Below are 14891 nucleotides of genomic sequence, written 5' to 3' on the forward strand. Positions count from 1 at the left end.
AACTCGATTGTACGCCTTTTGTGTCAGTGGGAGCATCTTGCATGCTTACTTGACCTTGAGCAGGGATTACATGCTATTGGAGTAGTCTATGTCATTGAGCAGTTATGGATGTATTGAGACTTTGGGATTATACTCCGACAATTGGATGTTGCATTGAGTATATGTCTTGGTTCACAGGATGCTTATGAGCTAAGTCTCAATTTTGGATCCGCTTTCTTTTGAGCAGACACCTATTTGTGTCAGGTTTTGGCAGTTGGTTCTATATTTTGCCTAGATTGTCTGGGGTGTGCCTCTTACTGGCAAATGCTATTTGACATCTCTCGATGTTATGCTCATGTATTTTCACTGTCATTTGGCTTTGCTTTGTCCTCTTTATGCCGGCTTTGGACCTAGCATTGTTTAGTTGACATTAGATCCAGTTTTGGGACAGTTTGCTCTCATTATTGAAATTCTGAAATTTATTACAGCAAGCATTTATTGGTGGACTGAGTAGTATTTTTTATGCTGAAATATCCTGATTTGGTGAACCGCACCTTTTACTAAGTGGGCAGTATCTTTTGGCACACTTTTCTCGCCATTTGGAGCTCATTTCAATGGATTTTGAGCATTTTCTGCAGTAAAACAGCCAGCAGTTTTACATTGTCTGTGCATTTCCAACCTACATTATGGCATCCTCTTTGACTAATAATGCCATATTTAACATCACAGAGTTGGATGGTACCAACTACTCTTATTGGAAGAGTTAAATTTGGCAAGTCTTGGTGCAGAAATCTCAGATTAAGCCACTTCAGTTGAGTGGGGAGTAGCCTGAAACTATGGACAATGACGACTGGCTTGAACTTGATGAGCTATGCAAGTCCACGATTGTGTTGTCTCTCACTGAACATGTACATTATAATGTATTTGAGGAAGCACAGAGTGCATGGGATCTATGGAATAAGATCAAGAATCTTTATGATAAGAAAAGTCCGGCGAGTCAGATGTACTGGTTGAAGCAGCTTATGGATCTGCGCATGAAGGATAATGCGACTATGTCTGCTCACTTGAGCCAGTTCCATGCTATACTGAAGAACTTGACTTCGCAAGATATCACCTTTGGAGAGGAAGTAACTCCTCTTTTCTTGCTTGGGACTCTGAATGAGTCATGGGATGTATTCCGCACTGCCCTATGTGCCTCTAGTGCTACTCTGAAACTGAATGATGTTGAGAGTGCTCTTCTACAGGAAGAGGTTAATCGCAAAAACTTGGATGCCTCTCGTGTTTCACATGCTTTGACAGTTAGAGGCAGGAATGATAGGAATGATCGTGGTAATAACCGTGGACATGACTCGCAGAAGGGTCGGTCTAAATCTCGTGGAAAGTCGCGTAGTAAGTCGCGTGGGCGCAACACTAATGTCACTTGTCATCATTGTGGGAAAAAGGGCCATATCAGACCACAGTGTCATGAGTTGCGCAATGAAAAGCGCAAGGATAAGGGCAAAGAGAAAGTGCAGGAGAAGTCCTCTGATCGCAGCATAGTAGTTGCGAAGTCCAGCGTCAAGATTGAAGAAATTAATGTCATGCAGACCGAGGATTCCGATGGTAGTGACGAGTTCATACTTGCAGCCAGTTCTTCTTATGCTTCACACTTGACTGAGACACCTAGTATGTATGCACAGTGCTGGTTATTGGATTCAGGTGCGTCCTTCCATGTGACGCCTTACTGTGAGTGGTTTCACTCTTACCGTACTGTATCTGGATCAATTAGACTTGGAGATGACAGGTCTCTTGATATTGTGGGCTGTGGAGATATTCGGTTGCAGTTTTCCACTGGCAGTGCCTTTTTGCTCAGGGATGTACGTCATGTACCTGCGCTTACGCGCAGTCTTATGTCTGCAGGACAGTTGGATGATGCAGGGTTTCATGTCTGTTTTGGGGATTCTGCCTGGAAGATTACCAAAGGCAGACTTGTGCTTGCTAGAGGCGCCAAGGCTGGCAGCCTCTATCCTCTTGTTGTATCTAGGTCTTCTGTAGACCATGTTTTGGCAGTGGGCTCTATCCCACATGTATCACTTTGGCATGCCCGTTTGGGGCATATGTCTTTGAAGGGAATGAAAATGTTATCTGGTTTGCAGTATCTTCCGCCTTTGGACTATGCACGTTTTGACTCGTGTGATCATTGTCTTTATGGTAAGCAGAATCGGTCTACGCATAAGAAATCGGGTAGGCCATGCATGAGTGAGCCCTTGGCTTTGGTGCATTCAGATGTTTGTGGGCCCATGCCGTGTATGTCTATGGGTGGCGCGAAGTACTTTGTTACCTTCATTGATGATTTTTCTAGGAAAGTGTGGGCTTATCCCATAAAGCAAAAGTCCGATGTCTTGGCAGTCTTTTAGCGTTGGCTTGCACTTGTTGAGAACCAGACTAGGTATAGGCTGAAATGCCTTAGGACTGACAATGGGGGAGAATATGTCTCACGTGCTTTTGAGCAGTTTTGTGATAACAGGGGTATTAAGCATCAGTTGACCGCCCCTTACACCCCCGCCCAGAATGGTTTGGCTGAGCGCATGAACAGGACTATTCAGGAGCGTGCCCGCTCTATGCTTAGCCATGCAGGCCTACCACAGAGCTTTTGGGCTGAGGCAGTCAGTACGGCAGTGCATGTCATAAACCGATCGCCTTCTAGTGGATTGGATTTCCAGGTTGCAGAGGAAGTTTGGGCTGGTAAGCCACCCTCTTATGTGCACCTCCGTGTCTTTGGATGTGAGGCATTCTGCCATGTGCCCAAGGACAAGAGGAGTAAGTTGGATCCAAAGAGCATTAAATGCATCTTTCTTGGTTATGATGATTCAGGAGAGATGGGCTATCGCCTATGGGATCCGCAGGCACGGGAAATAGTATGCAACCATGATGTAGTCTTCCATGAAGACAAGATGCACAGGCAGCCTGAGAAAGTGGTTGAGATCCGCAGAGTGATCTTTCAGGAGGAGCCTAGAGCTCCTGCACAGCCAGTTGGACAGCCTACAGCTGCAGCAGATGCTCATGGTCAGGGTGTTGGACAGGCAGCTGGGCAGGCAGTAGAGCCTGCAGTGACGGTCTGCTAGAGACAGACGTCCACCTGATAGATTTCAGCCCTCTATGCATTATATTTTGGTTACAGATGCAGGAGAGCCTTTCACTTATGATGAGACTATGCGCAGGGGTGACAGTCACTCCTGGGATAGGGCTATGCAGTCTGAGATCGACTCCTTGCATAAGAATGAGACTTGGGATTTGGTTGCCTTGCCCAAGGGCAAGAAGTCTTTGCCATGCAAGTGGGTGTACAAGCTAAAAAGTATCCCTGGACACCCCAAGCCGGCATACAAGGCTAGATTGGTAGCAAAGGGTTTTAAGCAGGAGCATGGTGTAGACTTTGATAAGGTCTTTTCTCCTGTGGTTAAGATGACCACCCTGCGCTTGGTCTTGGCTTTGGTTGCTCAGCTTAACTTAGATCTATATCAGATGGATGTCAAGACGGTTTTCTTACATGGAGACTTGCATGATGAGATCTATATGGAGCAGCCTAAGGGCTTTGCAGAACCTGGCAGGGAGTACCTAGTGTGCAAGTTGAAGAAAAGTCTTTATGGCTTGAAGCAGGCACCTAGGGAATGGTATCATAAGTTTGATGCCTTTATGCACTCACATGGCTATAGCAGGAGTGCTATGGATCCGTGTCTTTACACGAAGAAAGCCCGTGATGGTTCATTGCTTATTTTGGTACTCTATGTGGATGATATGCTGATAGCAGGGAAAGCTCATGATGAGCTAGATGCTTTTAAATCTCAGCTGAAGAATAGCTTTGAGATGAAGGATTTGGGGCAGGCCTCTCACATACTTGGTATGTGCATTAGACGACAGGCATCAGGGACTCCTCTACTTGTCACAAAGGGAGTATATTCATAAAGTCCTTGAGCGCTTCCGCATGCAGGACGTAAAGCCTATTGGCTATCCATTGCCTTCTTATGTGAAGGTATCACACGCCGATTGTCCACAGACAGATGAGCAAAGGGCCGAGATGGCCCAGATCCCTTATGCTTCAGCCGTGGGCAGTTTGATGTATGCCATGATAGCCACTCGTCCAGATATTGCCTTTGCAGTTGGTGTTGTGGCACGCTATATGGCTACACATGGTAGGAAACATTGGGATGCCGTGAAGGATATCATGAGGTACCTGAAGGACACAACAGATGTGTGTATTTGCTATGGCAGCCAGGATACAGGGGTCGTGGGGTACACTGACTCCGATTATGCAGGACATGCAGATAGTAGGAAGTCCACTTCTAGCTATGTATTCACCTATGCTGGAGGTGCTGTCTCTTGGATGTCCAGAGTTCAGAAGTGTACGACTTTGTCTACCACTAAGGCCGAGTATGTTGCAGCCGCTGAGGCTTGCAAGGAGGCCATATGGCTAGGTCGTCTAGTTGCTGACCTTGGGATTGATGCTATACCTACACTGCATTCGGATTCTATGAGTACCATTCAGTTGGCTAAGAATCCGATCTTCCATGCAAAGACAAAACACATTGAGGTGAGGTATCACTTCATACGTGGTGTCGAAGGACAAGTCTGTTGACCTTGTCCAAATCTCCACTGTCGAGAATCCTACAGATTTGCTCACGAAAAGCCTCACTACTGAGCGCTTTGCCTTCCTCAGGAGATTGATGGGCATTGGATGAGATGTTGCCTTTCCTCATCCCTTGTACCTATGTACAGTTGTACTGTCTTTTTCTTTTCTCTCTCTCTCACTGGGGCAGATTCGCCTTTAAGTGGGAGGTTGTTGGGGTAAAGGCGCCTCCGCCGTGCCGCCTCGTGTATTACTACACTGACAGTACCCGCCACTGCACACTACAGGTGGCAAGCGCCCGTCACGTCACCTTATTCTTTACATTCATTTTTTAGTAACTAGTAAATAAAGGAAGGCCCGGTCACACATTGTGACTGTTGGAGTTCCCATTTCTTGTCTCTCTCTTTCTTGCTCTTGCTCTCCCGCCATAGCTCGTGTGCAAGCTTCGATCCTTCTCACCTTTCATAACTCACAACTCTAAACCCCCAAAACCATTAACGCCCTTAAAACCCTATATACCTATATACCTCGAAAGTTGCCCCCCTACTCCCCCCCCCCCCCACCCCCCCCAATCCTAACTCAATTAGCTTACCTCCCTCTAAAGTCTAAACCCCTTCAAAAGATCCTAGCCCACAAAAGCAAAGCTCCACATGCAAACACACACATAGAGTTGGAAAGAAAGTTGTACTTGCAACCCCACCTTGAACAAGTGGATAAAGAGATGCTCTTACAATAGCCAAGATAAAAAATCAACAATGAAGATTTGGTAATTATTTCTATTTTCAACAGTGTTTAGCCTCAATGACCATACTAATCACAAGGTATGTCACAATGGTGGACAATAATTTGGAAAAATGAATGCTACTTTATTACTATTATTATATTTTGAGACTCTGCAATAGGCTGAGATTTACCTTAATGACCATGAGATACTTTAAAAACTCAAAAAGTATTGAATTTTGATTGTTATTGTACATTTTGTATAGATCTCACAATGAATAATATTTGCGTACTAAGCTTTCCTTAAACTATGAAATCTAAAGGCCCTGGTTTGATGGTGCTATTTAATTATGCTCTCCAACTTGGAAATTATCTTACCATCTCTAAAAGAAAGCAAACCTTCCATGCCACAAAAGGCAATAAGGCAACAAAATATTTGTCTAATATATTTTTCAAGAAATGTTCCGAGTCTTGACTTAGCACTTGCAGTGCCCCTACGACCAAGATTGAGATTATTGAGTAGTAGTGACATAAGCATTTCGCTACCCTTTAATATACCTCGTATTTTTTAAAGAGGAAGATGGTTATACCTCTGAGCCTTCCTTCATCGAAATGCTCTGTGTTGACCAAGTCACCTTACTGCATTTCCAACCTCTTCCTCTTTTACAGAATTCAGGTTTTGAAGATTGTCGGTGGTCATTACTTACGTCCAATCAACATTTACAGAAATGACATCTTTCCGCAAGATTCAGAAAGAGATTCGATGAATAACATATTATCCAAGATAGGAGAATCTTTTTCTAGGTATACTCATGGTGACTGGTCCCTCCCCTTATTGTAGTTTGATGGGAGGGAAAAGGCTCTTTAATTGACCATTGGGCCAATGTTCAGGAAAAACCGTCCTTTAGTGTATTTTGTCAAGGTTAAAATGATTTAAAAAAGGAAGTGGATTTTTATTGGTCCTTTTATCTAAATGTTATTTTTTTATAGGTAGTCTTTATTTGAAGGGTTACATCAAAATCTATCCTTTTTTTTTAGATTCACTTATCATTAAACATTTATTTTCAAGGCATGCATAGGAAAGGGTCCTTTAAAATTTGAATATATATTTGTCAAGACTCAAAGTCAAGGTTCATAAATATGACTTAATATACCTATTAACACACCTGTGGCATGGAAGAGAATTTAATAAGTAATATTTAAGGGTAAGAGACTCCAACTCTTCTAGAAGTTGGTTCCTTAAAGTTCTAAAGTTTAAACTTCTAGAATCGTAAGATGTTTTAAAGCACTTGCACCATGCTCTTTTTCATCAAAGAAGCTTGCTTTTAGGGACTTTTGAAAATCTAAAAACTGATAAATTAATTGAATTTTATGGAGAAGAAAAGATTAGTTCTATTGGTGATATGTATGACCCATTAATTAGGAAATACAAAACAAAAAGAGAATATCAATACTTTACGCTTGAAATCCCTTTTGAATGGTAAGATACATGGGTTGTCATAGCTAGAAATCCCACAATGAAATAGAAATATCCTATGTTATTAAGATTGGATAATATTGCATTATTACAGTGTTGTAGTACAATCTCTTATGAGAAGGGTTTTAGCAAACAAAATTTGAACAAATCAAAGCTATGAAATCACTTAAATATAAGTATCGTTCAGTCTATGAAAGGTCCTTTGCTACGAGATTTTGATTTCTCAAATGCAATAGAGATGTGGAGACGAGGTGCAAAGATGAGTAGACATCTTTTTGGAGATACTATGAGGTAAATTATGTTTATACCTTGTTTCTTTGATATGCTACCTTTTGCAAAAGCCATATCTTATAACAGAAATGGATTTTGAAGAAATAACCCACACACTCTTACCATTTCAATGTGGTCTACAACTTTGCAGAAGAAAGTTTTTTACATTTTTACAAATTTTGAGATATTTAGCATAGATCTGCGCTAGAGATTAGCTATTTATTGCAAGAACAATATTTGTAATCTAATTGAGTTTTGTTAGTGTTTTTTGAAATATGAATATAGATCAAATGATATGGAATAAACGTTAAGCTATCGACAAACATAGGTGCTATTTTTTTCTTCTCAAAATTTTTTTGTATACCCAACTAATATCCAAGCATGTATTTTCTTTCCAAGAAAAGTTAAAAGTTTTAAATGATTTATCACTTTACAAAACATTATTTGATATGGCCAATGATGATATTATCTCAACTTTGATAGATGCTAAAGCAAAGAAGAGAATGGATAGACTCTAGATAATATCTATATTGTGTTAGCTATCCTCTCTCTATGCCTACTTGCACATATAGATATATATTTACTTTTTTTTTCCCCTTTTGTATAAGGTCTTCTATATGTCATTGTATAATTCTATGTTCATATTGCTTCTCTTCTTATCTATGGCTTTGTTATATACTTGTACACTTAAATGATTTTGTTATGTGCTATTTTATATATGATAACAATAAGCTTGAGGCACATATGTTACATCTTATTTTATTTGTGTATATATATCTATAAGTAAACAAATCTATAGATGTACACACACAGACATAGAGTTTTGTATGTGTGTGTCAATATTGACACTTAATTATGTTTTTTTTTTCTAAATCTTGCATTATAGTATAAGCATCATGTTATATATATATATATATATATATATATATATATATACCTTTATATTTTTTAACGTTGTTATCATCTTATTTATAGACAATAAAGTCCACAATCCATTCTGAGGCCAAAACATTACATATCATATAAAATATATATATTTGAATTAATTATGTGATGTCCTTATATGATGTTTTTAAAGGTTAAAGTCGTGAGTTTCTTGAGAAAAAGGTTGCGACTGGATGTTGCCTTGTGAAAAAGGAACGACGTGAACATTAATGTCTTTTCAAACCGGCTAGCTTTAAAAAATCCCGTACAATCTCGAGGTTGGGGGGGTTTTCCATTGGTTCGTAAAAACACTGCATTGGGGAGGCGTCTTGTGATGGCACACGATCAAATATATGCCGCAATTCCAGTGACAAGTATAAAGACAAGGGTAGTCCAAAACAATAAAGAAAGGGAGGATCAGATTTCGCACTGAAAACAAGCAGTGCGAAAACATGCTGGATCATGTCAGGAGCTGTGGGACATCTCTAAACCTATGAACTTTGAAGTACTTACTATTGGGCACATGCGCTGGAAAAGATTTCAGACGACAAACTTGAAAACTGGGCCGGGGAAGGGACTCACAACGTTCGATGAGACATGCGAGTCTACGGGGGGGGGGGGGGGGGCCGGCGAGGGGGGCCTATTCAGGCTGTACAAGAGCAAGGGTATGCCACCATCCACAGGCCACGTCCTTTGCATAGCTGCCTTCCATTGGTACTTCGGCTGGAACGCTCCGATCCACCGCATCACCTACACCGAGCTGCAGTACGCAACCAAAAAGGCGGCCACTGCATCAATTTGGCTTCCTTCCCCTTCACTAAGAAAATTCGTGTTTCCTTACTGAAAGTGATAAAAGTAATTTATGGTCACACTCTTCTGCATTTCCACACACACTGCCTTGATGCGTGCATTTTATTATTAGATGAGAGCGCCATACCTGTCCGTATTTGTTCCATCCCCAGCAAAATACTTTCCCAGTATCTACAGGGCCAAACAAAGAACCACCGATGAATATGATTGCTAAAAGTCTGGACTCTGGAGGTTAAATTAGGCAAAGCTGCAACTGCACTCTCTTCAACATGGAGGCATGCATACAGTACTGACCTGTACAAATTGCAGTATGTCGGGCACCACAAGACACATGTACTGCATGCTGGTTTTCAAGATTCGGTGCTTCCAAAAGTCTGGGGGATGTCTTTAACTCCAAAATTTATGCAGTGGGAAGATTTGCAGAACACATTTAGCATCCTTGTATGAAAGCTTCAGGCAAATTTTGGGGAAGAAAATTACTTGTAAAAAGAGTCTACCTCTGCCTGATCCCCACCAGTACCCAGCTGACCAAATTGGTTGCCTCCAAAAGAATATACATCTCCAGTTTCAGTGATACAAACTGTGTGCCACAAGCCTGCAGCTATAGCTTTAACTGGAAGTCCTCCTAACGAAGAAACATAACAAGGACTGAGTTCGTCATCTGTACTACCCTGCCCACACTGTAAGAAACACAATCAAGACAGAAGCCCTCCACTGCATTAGAAAACTAAACCCAAATGTCTTGAAACATGGTTGATAAAAGACAAGAAAGGCATTTGCTATCTGCAGAAGAACAATCAGCATCATAAATCCACTCTTGCACTGCTGAGATCTACAATAACATAAGTCATAAAACTCATGAGAGTAGCTTATTCAAACTTTTGCAGTTGAAGAATGGCCTGACGTGTCTGTCTTCCGGCTTTTTGACTGATTCACCTATACAACGAGCATTGGCATCAAGACTACCAAGAAAAATGTAATAACTCTAAGTGGCTGTTCTCTTCTATATAACTTCTCAACGAACAGAAACTTGTGTAAATGACATGTCAATACCTGACCTTCTGCTATAAACAGCAATTATTGCCAGATTCCAATAAATTGTTTCGTGTCTCTGACACTAGATAATCTTCAAGTCTCTTCCTTGCACAACCAAGAACTTCATAATTTTCAACGTTCTCAACCTCTCAACATCTATCCAATTCGGGAATGTGTAAGTTACGTCACAGCAAACTCACTAAAGCTCAAATCACAAAGCAATTATGCTTTCTTATTTCTTCAGCAAAGAGCTGATCAGCATAGTTTTTTTGAAATACAAAACTTACACCAGGACAGAGAATAGAAGCCTTCCAAGACAACCTGTCAAAGCAGCAGCCTGAGATGAACCTGTGAGGCGTTGTAGAATCTCAGCACCTTTGTGCCTTCACAGCCTCGTTCATATCAGGCTTTGCTGCTATTGAAAGAAACCTGCTAAGAACATGGGTGCTGTTACTGTTCCACAGAGCTAAGTGGTCAGACAGATAAGCATGAGATAGCATACTGACCAGAAATCAGGAGAGTGATTTATTTTTTCGGGGGGGGTAAGAACAAGTAGAAATCTGACCTTGGCTTGAGCTTCTAGCTCGTTCCTTGCAATCGAACCCTCAAATAACAACAACAACAACAGAAGAATAAATACAATATCACACTTGGGCTTAGATGCTCGTTTGTCACTGTTGTCAATGACCTCAGATGGAAGATGTTATGAACTACTTGCTCCAGGGTTTACATGATCGGACCTACTATTATGAACTACTGGCCTACTATAGAGTCTGAATCTTCAGCCCTTCCACTTTATGGATACTTGCTGCCATTTCCAACTAAGATGTGCTTTAACTTGCAAGCGATCCTATTTATTTAGGCTGCCACTTGGTGTTCAAGACAGGCGCATGCCATATAAAGGTTGAAACTGCCCGTTCCTACATAAAGCAAGACACGTCTTTGCTCATCGAGCATAGATGCCAAGCTTTTTGTCAATAAGCAGCAAACACATGCAGGACCAAAAGCAAAAATACTATATTGCTCACCTGACCATATAAACCCCAACCGAAAGTCAGCAATGCTCCAGCCTCTGTAAAACAGAACAATTGTAAATATCGTATTGATGCAACATCCCACATAATTAGAAGTCACAACTTTGCAGAAAATCAGCTTGACACCCCAGTAAAGTTTAATACATGAGAACGATTATATGGGAGAGAGAGCACCACCACCACAAAAAAAAAAAAGGGTCCATGCATGGCTCTTTGTGAGCTATGACTAGTGTAAAAAATGGCTTGATAAATGAGGATATTGTCGCAATGGACCACAACAAATCCTTGTATGCAGGGCAGGCAGATACCACATTGAACGGGCCAAAGCTCATGATAGAAGCTTCATTCTTCCATGTGTGTTGATAAAAGGAGTTTGTCTATGTACCCAGATATGTATGCTTTTGTTAGCAGGTATATTCTGTATGGTCAAGTCCTTATGTGTAAGACACTCTAGCTTGCACATTCAGCTTGTGGTTAAGTTGTCATCGCTTTCATCACCAAAGCCTTTGCCATATTCTATCCTTGTTCCTTCAGCTATCACCGCCACCACTAAAACCTGTGTGTTATATCAGCCATTAGCCAACAACCACCCCAAAAGATTATGTGACTGCTGCTGCTGCATTTTGGTATGCTGCATCTTCACTTGCTGCTCCGGCCCCAGGTGACCTGCATGCTGCCATAGACTCCATCTAACAACTTTCAGCTGCTGCTGTTTGCAGTTTTCCTACTGCTCCCCCCTTTCAATAGCCCCCAGAAGTCATCATGACTGCAGCTACTGCTGCATTTTGCTACTTTGCTACTGTCTTCATCAGGTTTCACAGCTTGCACCCTCTTTGACAAGTCCAGAGCAGCTGTCATCTGGCTGTCCTACCCTGCTTGCAGCTGTTCAGCATCATTTTCTCATCCAACATCAAGTTCTTGGCTGGTTGGTTGGCCTTGGGATCCATCATAGTACAACACACACCTTTGGCATTCCTCTACCCACCTCCATTAACAACCCTATGCTGCCTTGAGCATCCATTCTATCACCCTTCACACCAAGACAATGTCAACGGGAGGTGCTGTTGACCCATTGATTTTTGGATTTGCACTTAAATAATGATTGTGCATTAACCCCCAAGGAGTGGCATCACACTTCTAAAATGCAAAATCCTCTGACATTATTCGAGGTATTCCATCAAGAAAGTTATACCTACTCACTAAATATGAATATAGTGAAGAGAAGAGATAAAACACTCTAGGGATGGGCATATGTAGCATACATTTAGTACTAGTCCTATCCCTTCAATACACTAAATGGCCCGATATACAACCCAAGGGATGTACAGCAGCCCAAGAATAACACTAACAAGGAATTCAAACTCCCTATAAAAATTACACAACACAATGGATAGAATTTGAGCAAGGAGTAGAGAACACACAACAAATATGAGAAGAACAAAAATTGCTTTAATTTCAAACGAACTAATACAAAGATGGCTCTGTCCACCCATACACTTCCATTGTGAAATTTAGATGGCGATCTAGACAGATGGCTTTGGATGTAAAGAAATACCCTAACACAGAAACCGTACGACAAAGCACTCATGACTGATAAAAGAACACAGTTAGGGTTAGGGTAACTCAGAGACAATGAACACAGTGAATGAATGAAGTGATATAACTACTGAATATACGATGCTCATGTAGCAAACACACTATGCAATGCATGAATACTGTACCTCGAACTCTTGTATCTCAAGGATCAGGGCAGGGGTAATGAGCTGGGGAGTGTGTCATACTCTAAACGGATCCCGAATCATAGCAAGAGGCAGCCTCCAGATGTCGAACACCAGCAAACATAGTAGTGAGAAGCTGGATCTGCTGTAGACAGCGGTGAGGAGAGAGAAATACTAAAAACGCAGGCAATAGGAGAGAGAAAGACTAAAAACGTAGACAGGACAGCCTGCACGAGAGAAAAATACTAAAAACGCATGCAGGACAGCCTGCACGAGAGAGAAACTAAAAACACAGACTGCAGGAGAGAGACTAAAAATGCAGATAGGACAACCTGCAAGAGAGAAAAAGACTAAAAACGCAGACTGCATGACTGTGATGATGTGGCAGGCTGTACGGCAGCAGGTCTACACAAGAATAGCAGTCGCTTGGCTGGAATCAGCTCCAAACTGCGTGAAGAGGGCTGAAAATCAGGCGCCAATTAATGGAGACAGCAATGGACAGCTTCAGCTGAGATGTCCTCCGCGAATGGGGTGTGGACAGCAAGTTGAAACACCTGAAATCTGCAAAAATGAGATTAATGACTAAATGGAGGACAGCATACATATTTATAGAAAGATTGGGCCCTCCCAAGTGTGTTTGTGCTTATGGGACACAAAAACTCTCTAGGATCACGTTTCTTTTAAATAAACAAGGTTTCTTCATTAATTAAGCATGTTTTGGGACTGTTTAAGAAAAGCTAATGCATTTTTAGCTCAACATTGGTGCGGTCGTCCTTTTATAGCTTGGAAAGGTAATCTAGTCAACCTATCCGACCATATTATAAACCTTCCCTAGTCAGCCAAGCAAGGGAATATTCATTTTTCCATCAAGCCGGGGACCTTGCCTCTAGACCCTTGTCAGGGAAGCTGCTGGCTCCCTAAGACTCCCCACCCATAGGCTGTTTTCACAGCCCCCGAATCCCAAAATAAGGGTCTCTAATAACTCCCACACCCCACAACTCCATGCATTGTGCCTGGAGTTGCTACCAACATAAATACTCCATCTAATCCAAAGGCTAGATCTACAAAAGTCATCTTTTTGCCATCCGATTGCATAGACCTCATTTGACATACAAGTTAGGACCCAATCAATGTCCGTGCTCACAAATGGCTTCTCCTCGTAATGGGGGCCTTACAACTTAGAGCACCACGGATCATTGGTGGCACCTTACGAGCGTGGGACATTGAGCATATCTAACACTCCTAATTCCAAGAGGACACACCAACATGGGATTTATACCATATATAATCTCTCAAAGCCCATTAGGTTTAATGAAGTGATGCACTTTACTTTGAAGTGTTTTAGTTGGAGCCAATTTTGGATTGGCCTCTTTTAGGTTCAACTGAGTGTAGAAGGTCCTAGAGTACTCCTTGATGCTTAAGGAGTTTTTCCCTCCACTCCCCTAGTGATGGGCAACTTGATTATGTAGTGGATCTCAAATGTACTTGGTTTACTTCCAAGGTACTATATATTGTCATCACTATTTAGTGTACTAGTTATATAGTTGGTCTACACATATACATGGTTTACAACTAGGCTCAAATTATACATTTGTGAGGCCACTGAAATGTAGAAAATACATGGAATGTATATTTGGATGTGATGTACATTTGCAAGGCGTGTATAGGATACATGATTGTATGCAATGTACATTTACATATGATGCAAGAGAAGTACAATTACATAAGTTACATGTAGTTTGTAGCTGATGTATGCTTTATATAACTGTCATGTGGTACATTATTGCTATGAGGTGGTGTTTATGCTCAGTTCATGCATTACAATGCCTTGGTTGTTAGAGCATTGTAGAATTTGGCATGTGGACGAATCCCATTGTCAAAAAGCGGATTTAGGAATGGAAGCATAAACAAATGCTGAAATAAACTATTGAGCACAAGGATAGAAGAGAAAAACACAAAAGAATACTACAAAGAAGACAAGCCAGAAGAATGCTTGGAAAATGGAATCCATATATCAAACACGAGACAGTCGCATGCAACAATCAATTGTTAGCTATATAGGCAATGGTACTGGCTCCCTCTCTCCAACAGAACCTTAGGTTATGAATGATTGACTAAGGAGGGAGCCCGAAAATATAAAGGAAAAAATAATGCCGTAAATGGCAACAAGTTGGCCAACATTTAATGCTGGTTGGCCATCGATAAATGCATGAATACTCATCATAATGACCACAATAAAATGCCTAAAATACCTAGTAATATCAAACATGACCTAAATTCACATGAGTTGATTAGACTACTAACACCCTCTCTCAGATAAT

The 14891-nt window shown here is 41.3% G+C and overlaps 1 protein-coding gene across 10 annotated transcripts in view; it reads right to left on the reverse strand.

Moving 5' to 3' along the window:
* Positions 1-8161: 8161 nt before the first annotated feature.
* The window catches only part of LOC148040935 (Regulator of chromosome condensation (RCC1) family protein), a 32117-nt gene continuing 25387 nt past the window's right edge, over positions 8162-14891 (reverse strand). Inside the window, exons 6-10 of one of the 10 annotated variants that reach the window (XM_087674756.1) lie at positions 10847-10890; positions 9281-9463; positions 9078-9168; positions 8911-8954; positions 8162-8733 (exon numbers count right to left, since the gene is read on the reverse strand). In XM_087674756.1, the coding sequence (XP_087530882.1) occupies positions 8614-8733; positions 8911-8954; positions 9078-9168; positions 9281-9463; positions 10847-10890 (482 nt within the window). In that variant the 3' untranslated portion in view covers positions 8162-8613. Of the gene's footprint in view, positions 8814-8910; positions 8955-9077; positions 9175-9263; positions 10248-10324; positions 10891-14891 lie in introns of those variants that run through there. The other 9 variants (XM_087674748.1, XM_087674764.1, XR_015690345.1 and 6 more) reach the window with 9 other exon arrangements.

Source organism: Lygodium microphyllum, chromosome 1 (genome assembly GCF_053477565.2).
Source record: "Lygodium microphyllum isolate KBCC chromosome 1, Lygodium_microphyllum_v1.1.10, whole genome shotgun sequence".
NCBI lineage: Eukaryota > Viridiplantae > Streptophyta > Polypodiopsida > Schizaeales > Lygodiaceae > Lygodium > Lygodium microphyllum.